We start from the raw sequence: 14949 nt of genomic DNA on the forward strand, positions 1-14949 counted from the left end.
AAACCCAGCCAGATGGGCGGGGTACAAATAATAAATTACTATTACTATTACCAACCGCTTTGCTTCCATTACACAAGCATCTGCATGCAGAGTTTTGTTCATCTTGAGGATGAATGAGGAGTTCCTGTTGCAAAGGAATCTACACCTATTGAGCAGCCTGTCATCAGTGGAGAAATGAAATTGTAGGCATGCATGGGCAGTAGCTAGAGCAGGGGTCAGCAATCCGCGGCTCCGGAGCCGCTTGTGGCTCTTTTACACCTTTGCTGCGGCTCCGGGGCAGATACTAGCGAGGGGAGGAGGCGCATTGTGTGCCCCGACACTCCCCACTGTTTTAAATGTCGCAATGGTTTTGCGGCTCCCAGTTTTTTCTTCTTCGGTCCAAGTGGCTCTTTTTGTCTTAAAAGTTGCAGACCCCTGAGCTAGAGGGATTTGATATCCCGCTTTATCACTACCCTAAGGATTCTCAAAGCAGCTAACATTCTCCTTTCCCTTCCTCCTCCACAACAAACACTCTGTTGCTCACCTGAAAGGCCATTGAATTTGCTACAGCCAGGAATATCCGCAACGGTAGCTTGGCTTTGTAAGATCTGTGACTCCACAGGCGATGGGCCCCTGCTGTCACTCCCAGGGCGGTCACAAAGAAACACAGGTATGCTGCAAAACATAAAGGAGAAACAGGGGGGAAAGGAAGAGAAATCAATAAGGTATAAATACCAAGCAATTGCATCTGTTATTGTTCCTTGTTAAAACATAGCTCAGACTCTCCTAGGTGTTGCTGTTGGCGAGCTATATTTTTCTAATTACATACCCTCCAAGTGGCCTGTTTTTCAGGGACAGTCCCAGAATTACAAAAGGCACCCCAGCTTCTGATTTTATCCCAGAATTCCCTTTTTCCCGCCAGTGCTGCTGCTGCTGAGCTCGAGGAGGATGAGTCAGCGCTTGTCCTGAGCAACGACGGTGATGGTGGCCTCATCCTGCTGCCTCCCCATGGCCACTGCTCCTCGGGCAGCTCATAGCAGCTGCTGGAGAATAAGCAAGAAGGAGAGGCTAGGAAAGAGGTACACTTTGGAATCCGCTGGAAAGGCACATCTTAAAGGTTTAACAACCTATAAATTGATGCGCTTTTTCGCTGCATGGTTTGCCATGTTAAATCTCCACTGGTATTCCCTCACCGAAGAGTCCTAAATTGGGGGCTTTCAAGATTCCAACACAATATACCTGCTGTGCCTTGACATCCCACTCTGATTGTGTACTGTATTGATTAGAACACTATAGGTTTCGGGCAAAAACCATATCCCAAGTTTGTGTCCTTTATCACTCTAATGTAACCCTCCAAATGCAATATGTGTGCCTGGAAGCACAATTCTGGCCCGTTTTCCCAGCATCCCATTCCACAGCACATCCCAAGCGACTGGCAGAAGAAGAAGAAGAAGAAGAGTTTGGATCTGATATCCCGCTTTATCACTACCCTAAGGATTCTCAAAGCAGCTAACATTCTCCTTTCCCTTCCTCCCCCACAACAAACACTCTGTGAGGTGAGTGGGGCTGAGAGACTTCAGAGAAGTGTGACTGGCCCAAGGTCACCCAGCAGCTGCATGTGGAGGGGCGGAGACGCGAACCCGGTTCACCAGATTACAAGTCTACCGCTCTTAACCGCTACACCACACTGGCAGGTGACAGTACTAAACTCCGCCTGTTCCCAAAGACCCTCTCTGCCTTTGATGGACCATAATCTCTTCTCTCCATGTCTCATCTGACTGAAATTTACAAGGAACACCTTCTGTTCTGCCCTGTCCTCCAGAACTGCAAAAGACTCCTTTGAAGATGTTGGAATCTTTTGAAGATGAAGCTGTCTCCAGCTTCTTATTCCCCATGTCTCTTCAGGGGGGCTTATCTTCTCCCCCCACTAAGATACTGCTCTGTGCTTCATCATAACCACATCCCTCCTGTTGCTTTTATATCACTTTGAGCGTAGCAGCACTAATACTGCCAAGAGAAAGCCAGCTGTGCTCCCACGTCCTGGGCGCCAACAGAAAGGCTTTCATCCGTGCTCCGTTTTGAGATATGTCAATTTTGCTCATCATGTGTGGAAGCGGGAGCAAGGAAGCATCATCCAAACAGATTGCAGTCCCTGAAGGAGTCTCTGCCTCGAAGATTGCACCAAATGAGGTGAATTGTTCTCAAAAGCTGTAAACATAAATAGCGACAATCGAAAGAATTCTTTGTTGACATGGTGAGATGTGAGAAGTTTTGGACCACAACTCCCATCGGCCCCAGCCAGTACAACTTGATGGGAATTGTAGTTCAAAACATCTGGCCAGCACCAGGTTAGCAACAACGGCTGGTTGAAAACTGTGCCTCCAACTCCATCCCTTTGTGCCATTGCCAGTTGAATTTCTTGTGAAGGATTGCTAGTGCAGATGAAAACACAATGGAAATCAAAACATAATTTGGGGTTTCGGAACTTGGGTACCAAAAGTATCTAAGTTTAAAACGTGAGAGAGACAGAGAGAGCTGTCAATTGCGAATGGCAAGTCTTTAAATGGAATTTAAAACTTTTAAATATATATTTCAGGCTGCTTTTTTCCTAATTTATCCCCTTGTTTTACGGAGCTTAATTTGGAGAGCTGTTTTGGAACGCAGCTACGTTTCTAAACTGGTCCATGTTTCAACATGTGTTCTGTAGGGCTGCCATATAAATATTCTCATTTTAAACACTGTTTTGAATTGTTTTACATAAGCTGCCTTACATACAAAGAGAGAGAGAGAGCAGTTTACAAGTAAGTTTATCAGAAGGGGCCATCATTCAACGGTAGACACAGCTTCTGTCCCTAGTGTCTCCAGCTAAAAAGATCAGGTAGCACATGAAATAAAAGGCCTCGTATCATATTACTGGAAAGTCACAGCCATATCATATTACTGGAAGGGTCATAGCTCAAAGGTAGATCACATTCTGTGTCGAGTCTCCAACACCTCCAGCTGGGCTTGGAAGAGGATCCTGCCTGAATTCCTGAAGAACCACTGAACAATACTGCGCTAGATGGATCCATCTTCTGATTCAGTGTAAGACAGCTTCCTATGTTCACTGCCAGTCAGAACAGGCAGTACTGGGCCAGATCAGTGGTGGAGAACTTGTCATCCTCCAGGTGTCACTGGTTGGCATTCCCATCAACCCTGACCCTTGGCCATACTGGATGGGGCTGATGGTGTTGAACAGCTTCTGGGAGGTGACCAGTTCCAGATGGGGTTGCCATGTTTTTGCTTGTTGTTGTTGTTTAGTCATTTAGTCGTGTCCGACTCTTCATGACCCCATGGACCAGAGCACGCCAGGCACTCCTGTCTTCCACTGCCTCCCGCAGTTTGGTCAAACTCATGCTGGTAGCTTCGAGAACACTGTCCAGCCATCTCATCCTCTGTCATCCCCTTCTCCTTGTGCCCTCAATCTTTCCCAACATCAGGGTCTTTTCCAGGGAGCCGTCTCTTCTCATGAGGTGGCCAAAGTATTGGAGCCTCAGCTTCAGGATCTGTCCTTCCAGTGAGCACTCAGGGCTGATTTCCTTCAGAATGTATAGGTTTGATCTTCTTGCAGTCCATGGGACTCTCCAGAGTCTCCTCCAGCACCTTAATTCAAAAGCATCAATTCTTCGCCGACCAGCCTTCTTTATGGTCCAGCTCTCACTTCCATACATCACTACTGGGAAAACCATGGCTTTAAATATACGGGCCTTTGTTGGCAAGGTGATGTCTCTGCTTTTTAAGATGCTGTCTAGGTTTGTTTCTGCTAATAAAGAGTTAACTCCAACTTCAAACTGTGTGATTAACTGACTGGCTCACTTTGTGACACCTCACTAGTTACAGATCAAGACTGCTGCTATTTGCACAGCCCCACCTTGTTTTCAGGGTCACACTAGAATACAATGACAGCCCAGAGAATAGTTTGAAGGCACGATTTAGCAAGCTTACTGAAGCTAAGCAGATCCGGTCTGGTCATTGCCTAGATGAAAAATGGCCTGGGTACTCCAGCTACACAGCTTAGACTTCCATGATGGAACAAATGCACTATTTAGGGATTCTCTCTAGATGACCAGTTTATTGAGAATTCATCTTGACTTGGTCACACAAAGCCTATGCAGAGGTTAGACTATGCCTGGTCTTTATTGAATACTTGTTCTGCTTTGTTTGTGAGGAGATTATGTGACATCCTGCATTCATCCTGATTTGCCCCAAACATTCCAGTGCATTTTCCCCATAACGTTACTGTGACAATCACACAGGGTCCCCGGACGTTTCACCGTATATTGATCCCTGTGCCACCACTTTCTTTCTCGCTGCCACCACCCAGGCCCTACCTGGTGCAATACTGAGTCCAGTCATGGATAAATTGGAACATGAACTTCTGTTTATTTATTGCAATTTAACAAGTGTGTGGTTTCATAAATGGTATTGGTCAATTACATTCATGCCTATCCAGACCTATAACTTCCACTACTTGCTCTCCCTCACTAAACCACCTCTCAGATATTTACTTGTCTTCATAGCCCCTAACTGTTCCTGACTCAGCTTATTTCGCTACCCTAACTCAACCTACCCACAGACTCTATCCCAATTCACTCCCACTCCAACCAAGCACCCAACTCCCAAAGAAATCCTCCCTTTGCCCCTCCCAGAGCTGGTTTTATAGTCCCTCTGACTCCACCCCCCTGGGTTCTGATTGGGCAACTTGTTTAACTAATTCACCTCCAGCACTCTCCTATGTTAATGTCACAGTTACTAACCACATAACGTCTGTGTGCTTCATTTTTTCAAAAAAGTGGATTGGTTGTGTTAGTGTGACAGAGCCCTTTCATTGATTTTAATTGCACTAAGCAAAATTTCCGGTAAGTGCTTGATTTCCTCCCACAAAATAGTGACAGTGAGAGGGGAGAGTGTTGCCCTTAAAAATAAACTGCATTTCTTGGGTTGCCAACTAACTGCCCAAATGGTCTGGTCTGCTCCAGCGGTTGCTTAATCTGCAAGCAAAACCTTTCCCCAGCAGACAGATAAGCACCACCAGAGAATGTAAGCCAGCCAAGATCTTCAAGGCACAGCTACTGAGGCTAGCGGAAATGTTGGCAACCCTCCAAAATGCATAAATATCATGGTGGAATATTGAGAAATGGGCCTTTTCACAGAGATTGCCCTGCAGTTACATTGTAAGCGCCGACAAGATCACACAAGGACCCATCTGAATCGAGCGAGGAGTGAGGCGGCGGAAGGAAGGAAGGAAGGGCTGACTACAAAATCTCAACTGCGATGATGAAGCGACTCTCAATGTGACTTTGTGAAGCCCGCCGGGGTGTCACCAGCACTTAACTCGCTGTCTGATGAGCCACATTATAAGCAGCGGGGGATGCGATGATACCTTTCCTTTCCGCAATCAATAGCGCCTGAGGTCTTGCTGCTGAACATAAAAAGCCTTTTCCATCCCACCTCACTGCCCGCTTGCTTGCGGATGGCATCTCCATGAGTGGTACAAATTAGGAGGGCTTCGGGGCTCGATACGCAGGTTTGCAGAGATCAGCTTGACTGCAGGGAAAACACAGAAGCCAACAGAAGCATCGGTATGCTTCCATTAGTGGGAGGTCACGGCTTCAGCTAAATATATGTCGGATAATGTTCAGTCTCCTCTTCTCCTTCACACTTTAACAGCAGGGCATTCGCTCTGACAATTTTTTTAAAAACCAAACACGCCTACAACCCTTAAAAGAAGGTGCAAAAATTCATGGTTCTGAAAGCCACAGGGTACATCTTCCAAATCAGGATCGTAATCAGGACCTTAAACCAGCCCCGCAGCAGGCAACCTTATTTATTTTTACCTTTGCAAATGCAGAATTTTACACAGGCGAGCACTGGAATTTCATTTGTTTTTCCAGCCCATGCCTCTTCCGACAAGTTTATGCTTTTATTCAGGGATATCACATTTGCCCAACACTCAAAAGCATCGTATTTTTGCACCTGGGGAAAACGTGATACTTGCCCAAGATAGCAGAATCATCAGTGTTGTTGTGATAGCTCAGCGGCATGTGGAAATGGTGGAAAGATAATGACAGAGGAAGGGGAAAGTACTATACACTATCTGCTTGAAAACAAGCTTTAATATCCCACCAAATCCCATCAACATTCTCTCAGATTTCTCAGATGGGCTATAAAAACAATAGGAAAACATCTTAATCAGATTCAGAGATCGTAAACATTAGTGTCCTCTCAATTGCGTTATATCTATAGCACTGCATGTCAAAGAAACCAAACGAAAACAGAAACACAGCAACCCTTCTCTGAATTTTTCAATTCAGCCAAGCAACGTGTTCAAAAATGCATCTGCTCAGGCACAATGCCCACAAAATGCAGGTGTTACCAAAGATAACACAGATGCTTTGCCAAAATGTATATATTAGGCAAAATTGCACACAAGGATGTGCCCAGTGAGAGGAATTCACGCTAAAATGCTGGTGAATTTCCGTGAGTTCTTCATACAAATTTGCAAACTGATGGGGAGCTGTGGAGAATTCAACTTTCGATTGGAAAAATGAGAAAAGGAGAGAAAAGAAAATCCAGATCTAGCCTCCCCGTGGTGTGTCAATGCAAGTGTTAAGCCACACTGTGTACCACTTTTCATATAGCAATTCCCCATCACTTTTCTTACAGCAAGCAGTCCAATATTAGAGGAAGAGACTTTGTTGGTCAAGGCCTCCCAATCAGCTTTAATTGTGCAGCCTGAATTTTCTGGCATATGTTTGAATCCCACCCGAAAATAGCAACAGTTTGTAAGACCCCTTAATGCATCCTCAACTAGGTCTCAACCAAACAGGACATAAATCAGAGGGAAGCCCAATCTTTGTACAGAAAGACCAAAGGTGCTGCTTTTCTGATTATAATTGTGCTGAGGAGCCAAAAGCTTGGCTCCTGAGCTTTAAAAGTTTGGTACATCGTTAGTTTTCTGAATATTTAATGTGCTGACACAGACTCTGCAAAGAGAGGCAATTCCCCAGACGCCTGCGCTTAGCCCAAATTTTCTCTCACCCTAAAGCCACTTATTTACAGGCACTAAGCAATCAGTCCAAACGAAAACACATCCCAGGGGCAGAGTATTTTAAACAATGAATTCAACGACACTGACCTATATTTCAGCTAAATGTACTGATGGTAAGTGGAACAAGTCATCAGCTGGTGTTGTTGGGGTGGCAAGGATTGTGATTCTCAGTTCAAATCTTGGCTCTGCCTCAAATTCACAGATTAGTTTTAGGAATATTTCCCAGATTAAAAGGTAAAGGGACCCCTGACTATTAGGTCCAGTCACGGACGACTCTGGGGTTGTGGTGCTTATCTCACTTTATTGACCGAGGGAGCTGGCGTACAGCTTCCAGGTCATGTGGCCAACATAACTAAGCTGCTTCTGGCAAACCAGAGCAGCACACGGAAACGCCGTTTACCTTCCCGACGGAGCGGTACCTATTTATCTACTTGCACTTTGACGAGCTTTCGAATTGCTAGGTTGGCAGGAGCAGGGACCGATCAACGGGAGCTCACCCCGTCATGGGGATTCGAACCGCCGACCTTCTGATCAGCAAGTCCTAGGCTCTGTGGTTTAACCCACAGTGCCACCCACATCCCAGATTGCATGGTGGCAAAGGCTTGTTTTGCCAAAGTAAGTGGGTCCTCGTGATGGGGGAACCGTGGCCCATCCTGGGTCTGTAGCACCCATACGGTGGGGTGAGGAACCTGTGGCTCTTCAGGCACTGTTGGACTCCAACTCCCATCAACCCCAGCCTCATGGCCTGTGGCTAGGGATGATGGGAGTTGTAGTTCCCCAGCCCTGTTGTAGTGGCTGTGTTGTGGACTGCATATCAGGAGAGAAGGCTTTTGTCCACTGAAAAGAGAAATCTACATTTGAAGGGATGGCCTTGGACAAGGTAGTCTCAGTTTCTCATCTGTAAACTGGGGACAAGAGGGATTGCTCACTAGGACAGGTTTCTTTATTGGCTTGGTCATAAGAATTCTAAGATGTCATAAATAAAATGAATGTTCATAAGTATGCAAGGTAAACACACACCCGTAAGTATATAATCCACATGTCTGAAAGAGTACAGGAGAAAATCCTGAAGCCATCTTCATCCTTAAGGACCACAAATATTTCTCTGTAGAGTGACGTATCTTGGAAGAAATCTTTCCCAATAGTTCTTTCCACAAATCTTGTTTTAAGGGCATATTTTGTGTATGAATAGTGTAGGCCTGTGAACTGGAGTAAAGAACTAAAAATGGCCCACACTGACCAGGTAAAGCAGGGGTCAGCAAACTTTTTCAGCAGGGGGCCGGACCACTGTCCCTCAGACCTTGTGGGGGACCGGACTATATTTGGGGGGTGGAATGAACGAATTCCTATGCCCCACAAATAACCCAGAGGTGCATTTTAAATAAAAGCACGCATTTTACTCATGTAAAAACACACTGATTCCCAGACCTTCAGTGGGCCGGATTTAGAAGGTGATTGGGCCGGATCTGGCCTCCGGGCCTTAGGTTGCCTACTCATGAGTTAAACCAGTCAGTGAACATTATCAGGTATCTTGACAGACAGGAGACAGGCCACACTTTCAAATTTCTGTTGTAGACCTCCTATTTCTGTGACACCTGTCGGATGCTTTTGGGCGGTGGGCAATTTCTGAAGTTGTTTGGGTTTTTTTAAGTTCTTGCACTCTCTGTTCTGGGTCCTCACCTCCTTGCAAGAGGGGCGGGGACTCTGCTACAACACAAAAAATAAGGCAGCCATGTTTAGGGAAGCTTTTAATGACTGATGTTTTAATGTATTTTTAATCTGTTGTTGGAACCCGCCCAGAGTGGACGGGGAAACCCAGCCAGATGGGCGGGGCATAAATAAGTTGTTGTTGTTGTTGTTGTTGTTGTTGTTGTTGTTGTTGTTGTTGTTGTTGTTGTTGTTGTCATCTGCCTTGCTTTGACTGGATGTTGCCTCCATCCATCCTTCTCTGACTTACAATGGACGTAGGGGATCCTGAATCCCTTGACGGGGAGGTGGGCTGTAAAAGCCAACCCCAGATTTTTCGTATAACAGCTTTGTTAAGGAAGCAGCGGTCTGATAATTTGTTAGTGCTACCTCTGCTGTTTCTCTCTGCCAGAGTCAAAAAGGCACTTGATCCCCCTTAAGGGAGAGGTTGCAGCTACAGAGACGTTCTCAAGGACAGCGAAGCTTACATGCATTAGACTTCTGTGTCACTCCCATTGCCAATTATACATCTATATATGAAAGAAAACAGGAATTTCATCTGCCTCTAATCCCTCTCCCCCAAACATGCGCATTCTTCTTTCAAGGCTTCCCTATTTTTCTTTTGCTTTGGGCAGATCGACACCCTAAATTTAAAGCACATTAAAAGTGCATGACTTAGCACAAAGAATCTTGGGGACCATAGTTTCCACCTCACAGGGCTACAGTTACCAGCACCTGTAACAAACTACAGCTCCCATGATTCTCGGGGAGGGGAGGAAGACAGGTGCTTTAAATGTGCACTGAATGTGTTTTAGGTGTATGGTGTATACGCTGTATTTTGGGAGTCACAGGGCTCACCACTGTGGGGCATGTGATATTGGGGTCCTTGCCGGTCCCCCCTGTGGCATTGGTGAAAGGTCTCAATAAATATCACCTCAAAGACCACAATACACAAGAGCCTGCTCTTCTTTTTCTGTTCCTCTTACATCAAGCAATTTAACAATGACCACCTTTCATCTAATGCCAGGAGTGGGCATGCGTTCTGCACAGAGGTGAGGTGCAAGATCTTTTCCCTGTGAGCAAGATGGCAAAATGACAAAATGGGGTAGCTGGCAGGGTGAGGCATGTCCATACTGCTTTGTGGCCCTCTTTCAGATGTGGCAGCCATTTTGGTTTATACCACCCTGCCTAGCAGCTATTTCGTGTTACGCCATACCCCACTCCCCTTTGGCAGCCATTTTGTGATGGGCACCCACAGAACTTTCTGGAAATTCCAAATGGGCCCCAAAAAAGTTGGATACCCCTGGACCACGTGTACCTCATGATGACTGGGTATCTAAGCAACCCAGCGATCTAATCCCCTCACTCAAGATAGGGCTCCTTCTGGCTCATGGTAGAAATCTGCTTTTAGCCCATCCTACTGGCTTTCCTGAAGCTAGCAGATGCAAAAAGAGTAGGATCTGAGAAGCTGGGGAAGAGAGAAAGACAGACACCAGCCACCCAAGGAAGAATAGTTTCAACTTCTCATAGAAAATTCAGGGTGAAATTACCAGCTCTGGAACTGATCCCAGAAAGCTTAACCCGGCTACTGTTACAAGAAACTCGACAGATCTTTAATCAAAATACTTGACTAAGGTCAAGCCCTTGGTTTTACATCTCATACAATAGACACCAATCCTGATTAATACCTGGGATAGAGCAGAACTTGGCAACTATTGTATTTTGTGAGGAGCAACCAGCAAGATGAGGAGCTCAGGAAATCACAATGGGCCGTTGGCCTGATCCTGCTCTTCTTCTCGAGCTCTTATGTTATAATTTTTTTTCTTTTATGGACTGAAACCATCGCAACCAGAACACAGATTCTAAAAACAAATTGGCCGGAAATGCTATGAACAGTTTCCAAAGCACTCTGTGTTGGTTTATCTTACCATAATTTATATTCTGCACCTTCAGCATCAGCAAATGTTCCCTTCAGTCTCAGCAACTGCTTCATGGGGGGCAAGAACGACCGGAGTTGAGCTGATGTGCTCATTAGGCCTGACACTCCTGTGCAGACCTTGTTTCTTTAGAATAAAGAGTTAACTCGACTTCCTTCGTGTGATTTACTGCTGGTTTGCTCCTGACAGTAGCTCTGGCTCTGGTCTTGTCTACAGGTGGATGGATGTCTACCTGGGAACCACAGCTATACTACCTGGGGATGGGTTCCACGATGAAAGAAAAGTTGGCGCATGTGGGGAAATGGGGGCACTGCCCCACCAACTTCAATCTGCCATCAGCAAGCCCTTTCCTCCTTAGTTTCAGTGTTGCCCCTTGCAAATTTCAGGAGGGAAGAGGAGGATGGAGACAAAACTGGAATGAGTGGGCTCTGTCTGTGGCTTCACTTTCTGCTTGGACCCCTGCCTTCTATCCCAGCAGTCCCCAGTGTTGTAAACAAAATCTGCCCTTATTCCCTTATGGGGTATACAAGAGCCCTTTATAGAGTCCTTTGTAGGTTCTCCATCGGTAGGAGAAAATAACAGAGGCCAACCAGAGAATATTGTGAAGCAAAGCAGCTAGTAAGCCTGATCTTTATTAACTGTTGCAACAGCATGCGCCCCTCACACGCAGGAAAGGGGGAGGACCCAGAACCAAGGTGTGCCTGCCCTTATATAGACATTTTAAATTCCCTGCCCTGGAGCTCAAGACCACCCCTCCATACATCATTACATACATCACAGAAGGGGTGTAACCCAAGACCACCCCCTACAAACATCATACCTACATCACAGAAAAGGCGGTCTAAAACAGAAATTTGAATGTTGTTTTTTCTGTCTGCCAGGTTATCTGATAATGCCTTCCTTATCTGATTGCCTTTCCTGGTAGTCTGCCCATTCCTTTGAGATGATGATTACCCGATTCCTGAGACAAATGGGAAGGTTCCCTCACCCCCTCCCTCCTTGAGGAGAAAACATTTGGTCAGTCTGGGAGTCAAAATGGTTTCGGTACAGTCTTCCTGTACTGCTCCAGACATGTGGTCCACATATCTATGTACATGCTTGGTTGGTACATTTATGAACATTTATTATATATATAAGACCTTAAATTTTTTATTACAAGAGAATGGTAGAATTTACAGTGGTACCTCTGGATGCGAACGGGATCCATTCCAGAGCCCTGCTCGCATCCTGAAGTGAACACAACCCGCGTCTGTGCGTGCGCGGGTCGTGATTCGCCACTTCTGCGCATGCGCGTGCCGTAATTTTGAGCGTCTGTGCATGTGCGAGCGGCGAAACGTGGAAGTATCACATTCCGTTACTTCCGGGTCGCGTGGAGCGCAACCCGAAAACGCTCAACCTGAACAACTTTAACCCAAGGTATGGCTGTATTTATTTTTTTAAAGAAAATACCCCCCCCCCCCAAATACCATACTCCTTGCTGGCCGTAACAAGAAGCAAAAGGGGAGTGAAATGATAGCTGGCGTCTAGGGAAAGGTACCCTTTTTTATTATTGAAGGGAAGATACGGTTCTTGGCACCCTCAAAACAAATGGGATTTACTCCTGAGCAAGCACGGTCAGCACTCGCTAGCTGTTAGCCTCCTTTCTGAGCTTGCTGCAGTGAGGAGACACGGCGTTTGTCCCCTCTCAATTGGCAGGAGAATAATCTGGCGGCATGAATGCTTTTTGCCAAAAGGTTTGCAACTGTTACTGATGGGGAGCCTGCCAAAATTAATTACAGGGGCACAGCAGAGGGGGGGGGGAGAGGCTATGGCTAATTAGATCTCCGGTTTGCAGGCTTTACGCCCCACAGCTTACATTTCAAAGTGATCTCCTGTCCTCCACCTCCTAACCCTGCAAACTTTAGCTGAAGCTCCTGCAACGTTTCCACCGCCTCCTGATATCAGCCTCCGGCTTTCCTTTTTCCTAGTGGTGCCTGGAAGCGAAGGGCTCGTTGTATCCAATATTAGTCACGCTCAGAGCTTACCATTCAAATTCCTGGGACAAATATACATTCTGTCGTGGCGGCCGTAACCTAGGTTTAATGTGCCATTTGGTGTCCAGATAATATATCTGAGTTTCTAACGCGGATCCTTAAGGGCTGTTATAGCCTACCCCGTAGGGTTGTCGTGGGAGAGACTAAAAGGTCTGGGAAGAGGGCCCGAACCACGCATGCTGCCCAGGAGCTCTTTAAAGGAATGGCGGTGTTGATGGAGAAATCTGAGGGCTCCCTTGGACAAGAAACAAGGACACCAGCCAGGAATACCAGAGCAAAACAGCAGCCAGTAGGCTTGGTCTTTATTGAAGACTGTCGTGACAGGACTCCCACCTGCCACAAGGTGGAACAAGATGGAAGCCCCGAACAAAAGAGAACCCAAACTTTTATTAGCTGCTAATCCCCATGTTACACCCCCCCAAAAAACTACATCACAAATACATCATGGTTACATCATGAAAGGGGAGGTCTGGTGGCGGTAATCTGAGCATCCTGGACCCTGCCCCATGGTTCTCCTTGCCCTCCACCAGACACCCATCAAGTGTAACAAAAGAGATATTTACATTTCCCTGTTTCTCAGCCAAGTTAATCAGACCCTTTTGTCTTCATCTGGGTTTGTTATTTCTGGAATGGCTACCTGCCTGGCACTCAGGTATCAGGATGCCAGGGATTATCACTCAGGCAGAGGGGCTGCTGAGTAGCTGAGCTCACATGTCTGTATGAATTTCTGAAGTTTTCCCAGTGAGCCAGTACATAGATACATTTATCAGTGAATTCTTACGTTTGGTATTGTGCAGCAGAGGCCCTTTGAATAGCTAGGAAGAAACTGTGATGAAGCGTTTTGTGGGGACAAATCACAAAAGTCACAAAAGTGATTGTGCTGATTTTGGTAGTGGGCTGCATGTGCATGATATCTGCTGGAGGGGCAAACCCCCCCCCCCGCAACCTATACATAAATTCTTGCAACAGTGTCATATAAATACAACCATAAATAAATAAATAAATAAATAAATAAATAAATAAATAAATAAATAAATAAATAAATATTCCTCAGCAAGACTAAAAGCTGCTGTGGAGGAAGCAGGGACGTTTTAGCAGGAAAACAGTATGAGTCGGAAAAGCTTTAAAAGCTGTTCTTTTGCAAAAACTCGCCTTCCTTTTCAAATTGCATCTTCCACGGCTGCATTGTGTAAGATGTGAGTGGCGGGATCAAAGTCCATAAAAAAGAATAATGGAAAGAACGATGGATAATGTGTAATTACACCCTCGGCTTGCAGAACCAATTTTCTGGGCAGAGGTATATATATAGGTGCAACGCATGAAACATTATTACATCTGGTCTGAAGCCGGCTCTTTTAATGCTGTATTTATCTCCAACTCCCCTGTGTTTTGGGTTTTTTTTTTTTTAAAAATGCTCCGTGTTTGATTTCCATCAAAGCAAGCTTCCCAACCAAAATGGACCTTTCTCTCTCGCCGCCTCTCACCGCATCCCCCGCTCAGACTTCTCTGCCACACTAAAAATGTGGCGAATCAGATCTCATTAAAGGAAAAGTGGGAGCTACAGCCTTTCATACGGAGGCTCAAACAGCTACCGAAATCAGGGAGAGAAGATAAATTACAGAGAGTGAAAGAGAGTCATCATCCGTGAGGGGATCAAAGAACACAGGGGCCATTGTCTTCCTGCATAAAAGACACACACACACACACACACACACACACACACACACACACACACACACAAAGCTGATACCACAAAGCATTTGAGACCTGCCTGCTGACTATCAGTTTCGGGTAGAGTTACATTTTTTGTTGGCTTTTTGGAAATACAATAGTACCTCAGGTTAAGTACTTAATTCGTTCCGGAGGTCCGTTCTTAACCTGAAACTGTTCTTAACCTGAAGCACCACTTTAGCTAATGGGGCCTCCTGCTGCCGCCGCGCCGCCGGAGCACGATTTCTGTTCTCATCCTGAAGCAAAGTTCTTAACCTGAAGCACTATTTCTGGGTTAGCGGAGTCTGTAACCTGAAGCATATGTAACCTGAAGCATATGTACAGGTACCACTGTACAGTATATGTTTTAGGGTTGCCACATTTCAAAAAGTAAAATTCCTGACACCCACAATGTTGCTGAGCTGTTTTTTGAGGGGAACAAACCCAAATTGTTCAACTTTTGGGGGGAAATCTTCCATACTTACGGGTTTTCCCTGACATTTTGCCAGTTCAG

The 14949-nt window shown here is 45.8% G+C and overlaps 1 protein-coding gene across 1 annotated transcript in view; it reads right to left on the reverse strand.

Moving 5' to 3' along the window:
* SCD5 (stearoyl-CoA desaturase 5) overlaps positions 1 to 14949 on the reverse strand; it is a 39024-nt gene that overhangs the window by 12032 nt on the left and 12043 nt on the right. The window contains exon 2 of the mRNA XM_028743987.2: positions 524 to 654. Coding sequence (XP_028599820.2) covers positions 524 to 654 — 131 coding nt within the window. The remainder of the gene's footprint in view (positions 1 to 523; positions 655 to 14949) is intronic.

The sequence above is a fragment of the Podarcis muralis genome, chromosome 9 (assembly GCF_964188315.1).
Source record: "Podarcis muralis chromosome 9, rPodMur119.hap1.1, whole genome shotgun sequence".
NCBI lineage: Eukaryota > Metazoa > Chordata > Lepidosauria > Squamata > Lacertidae > Podarcis > Podarcis muralis.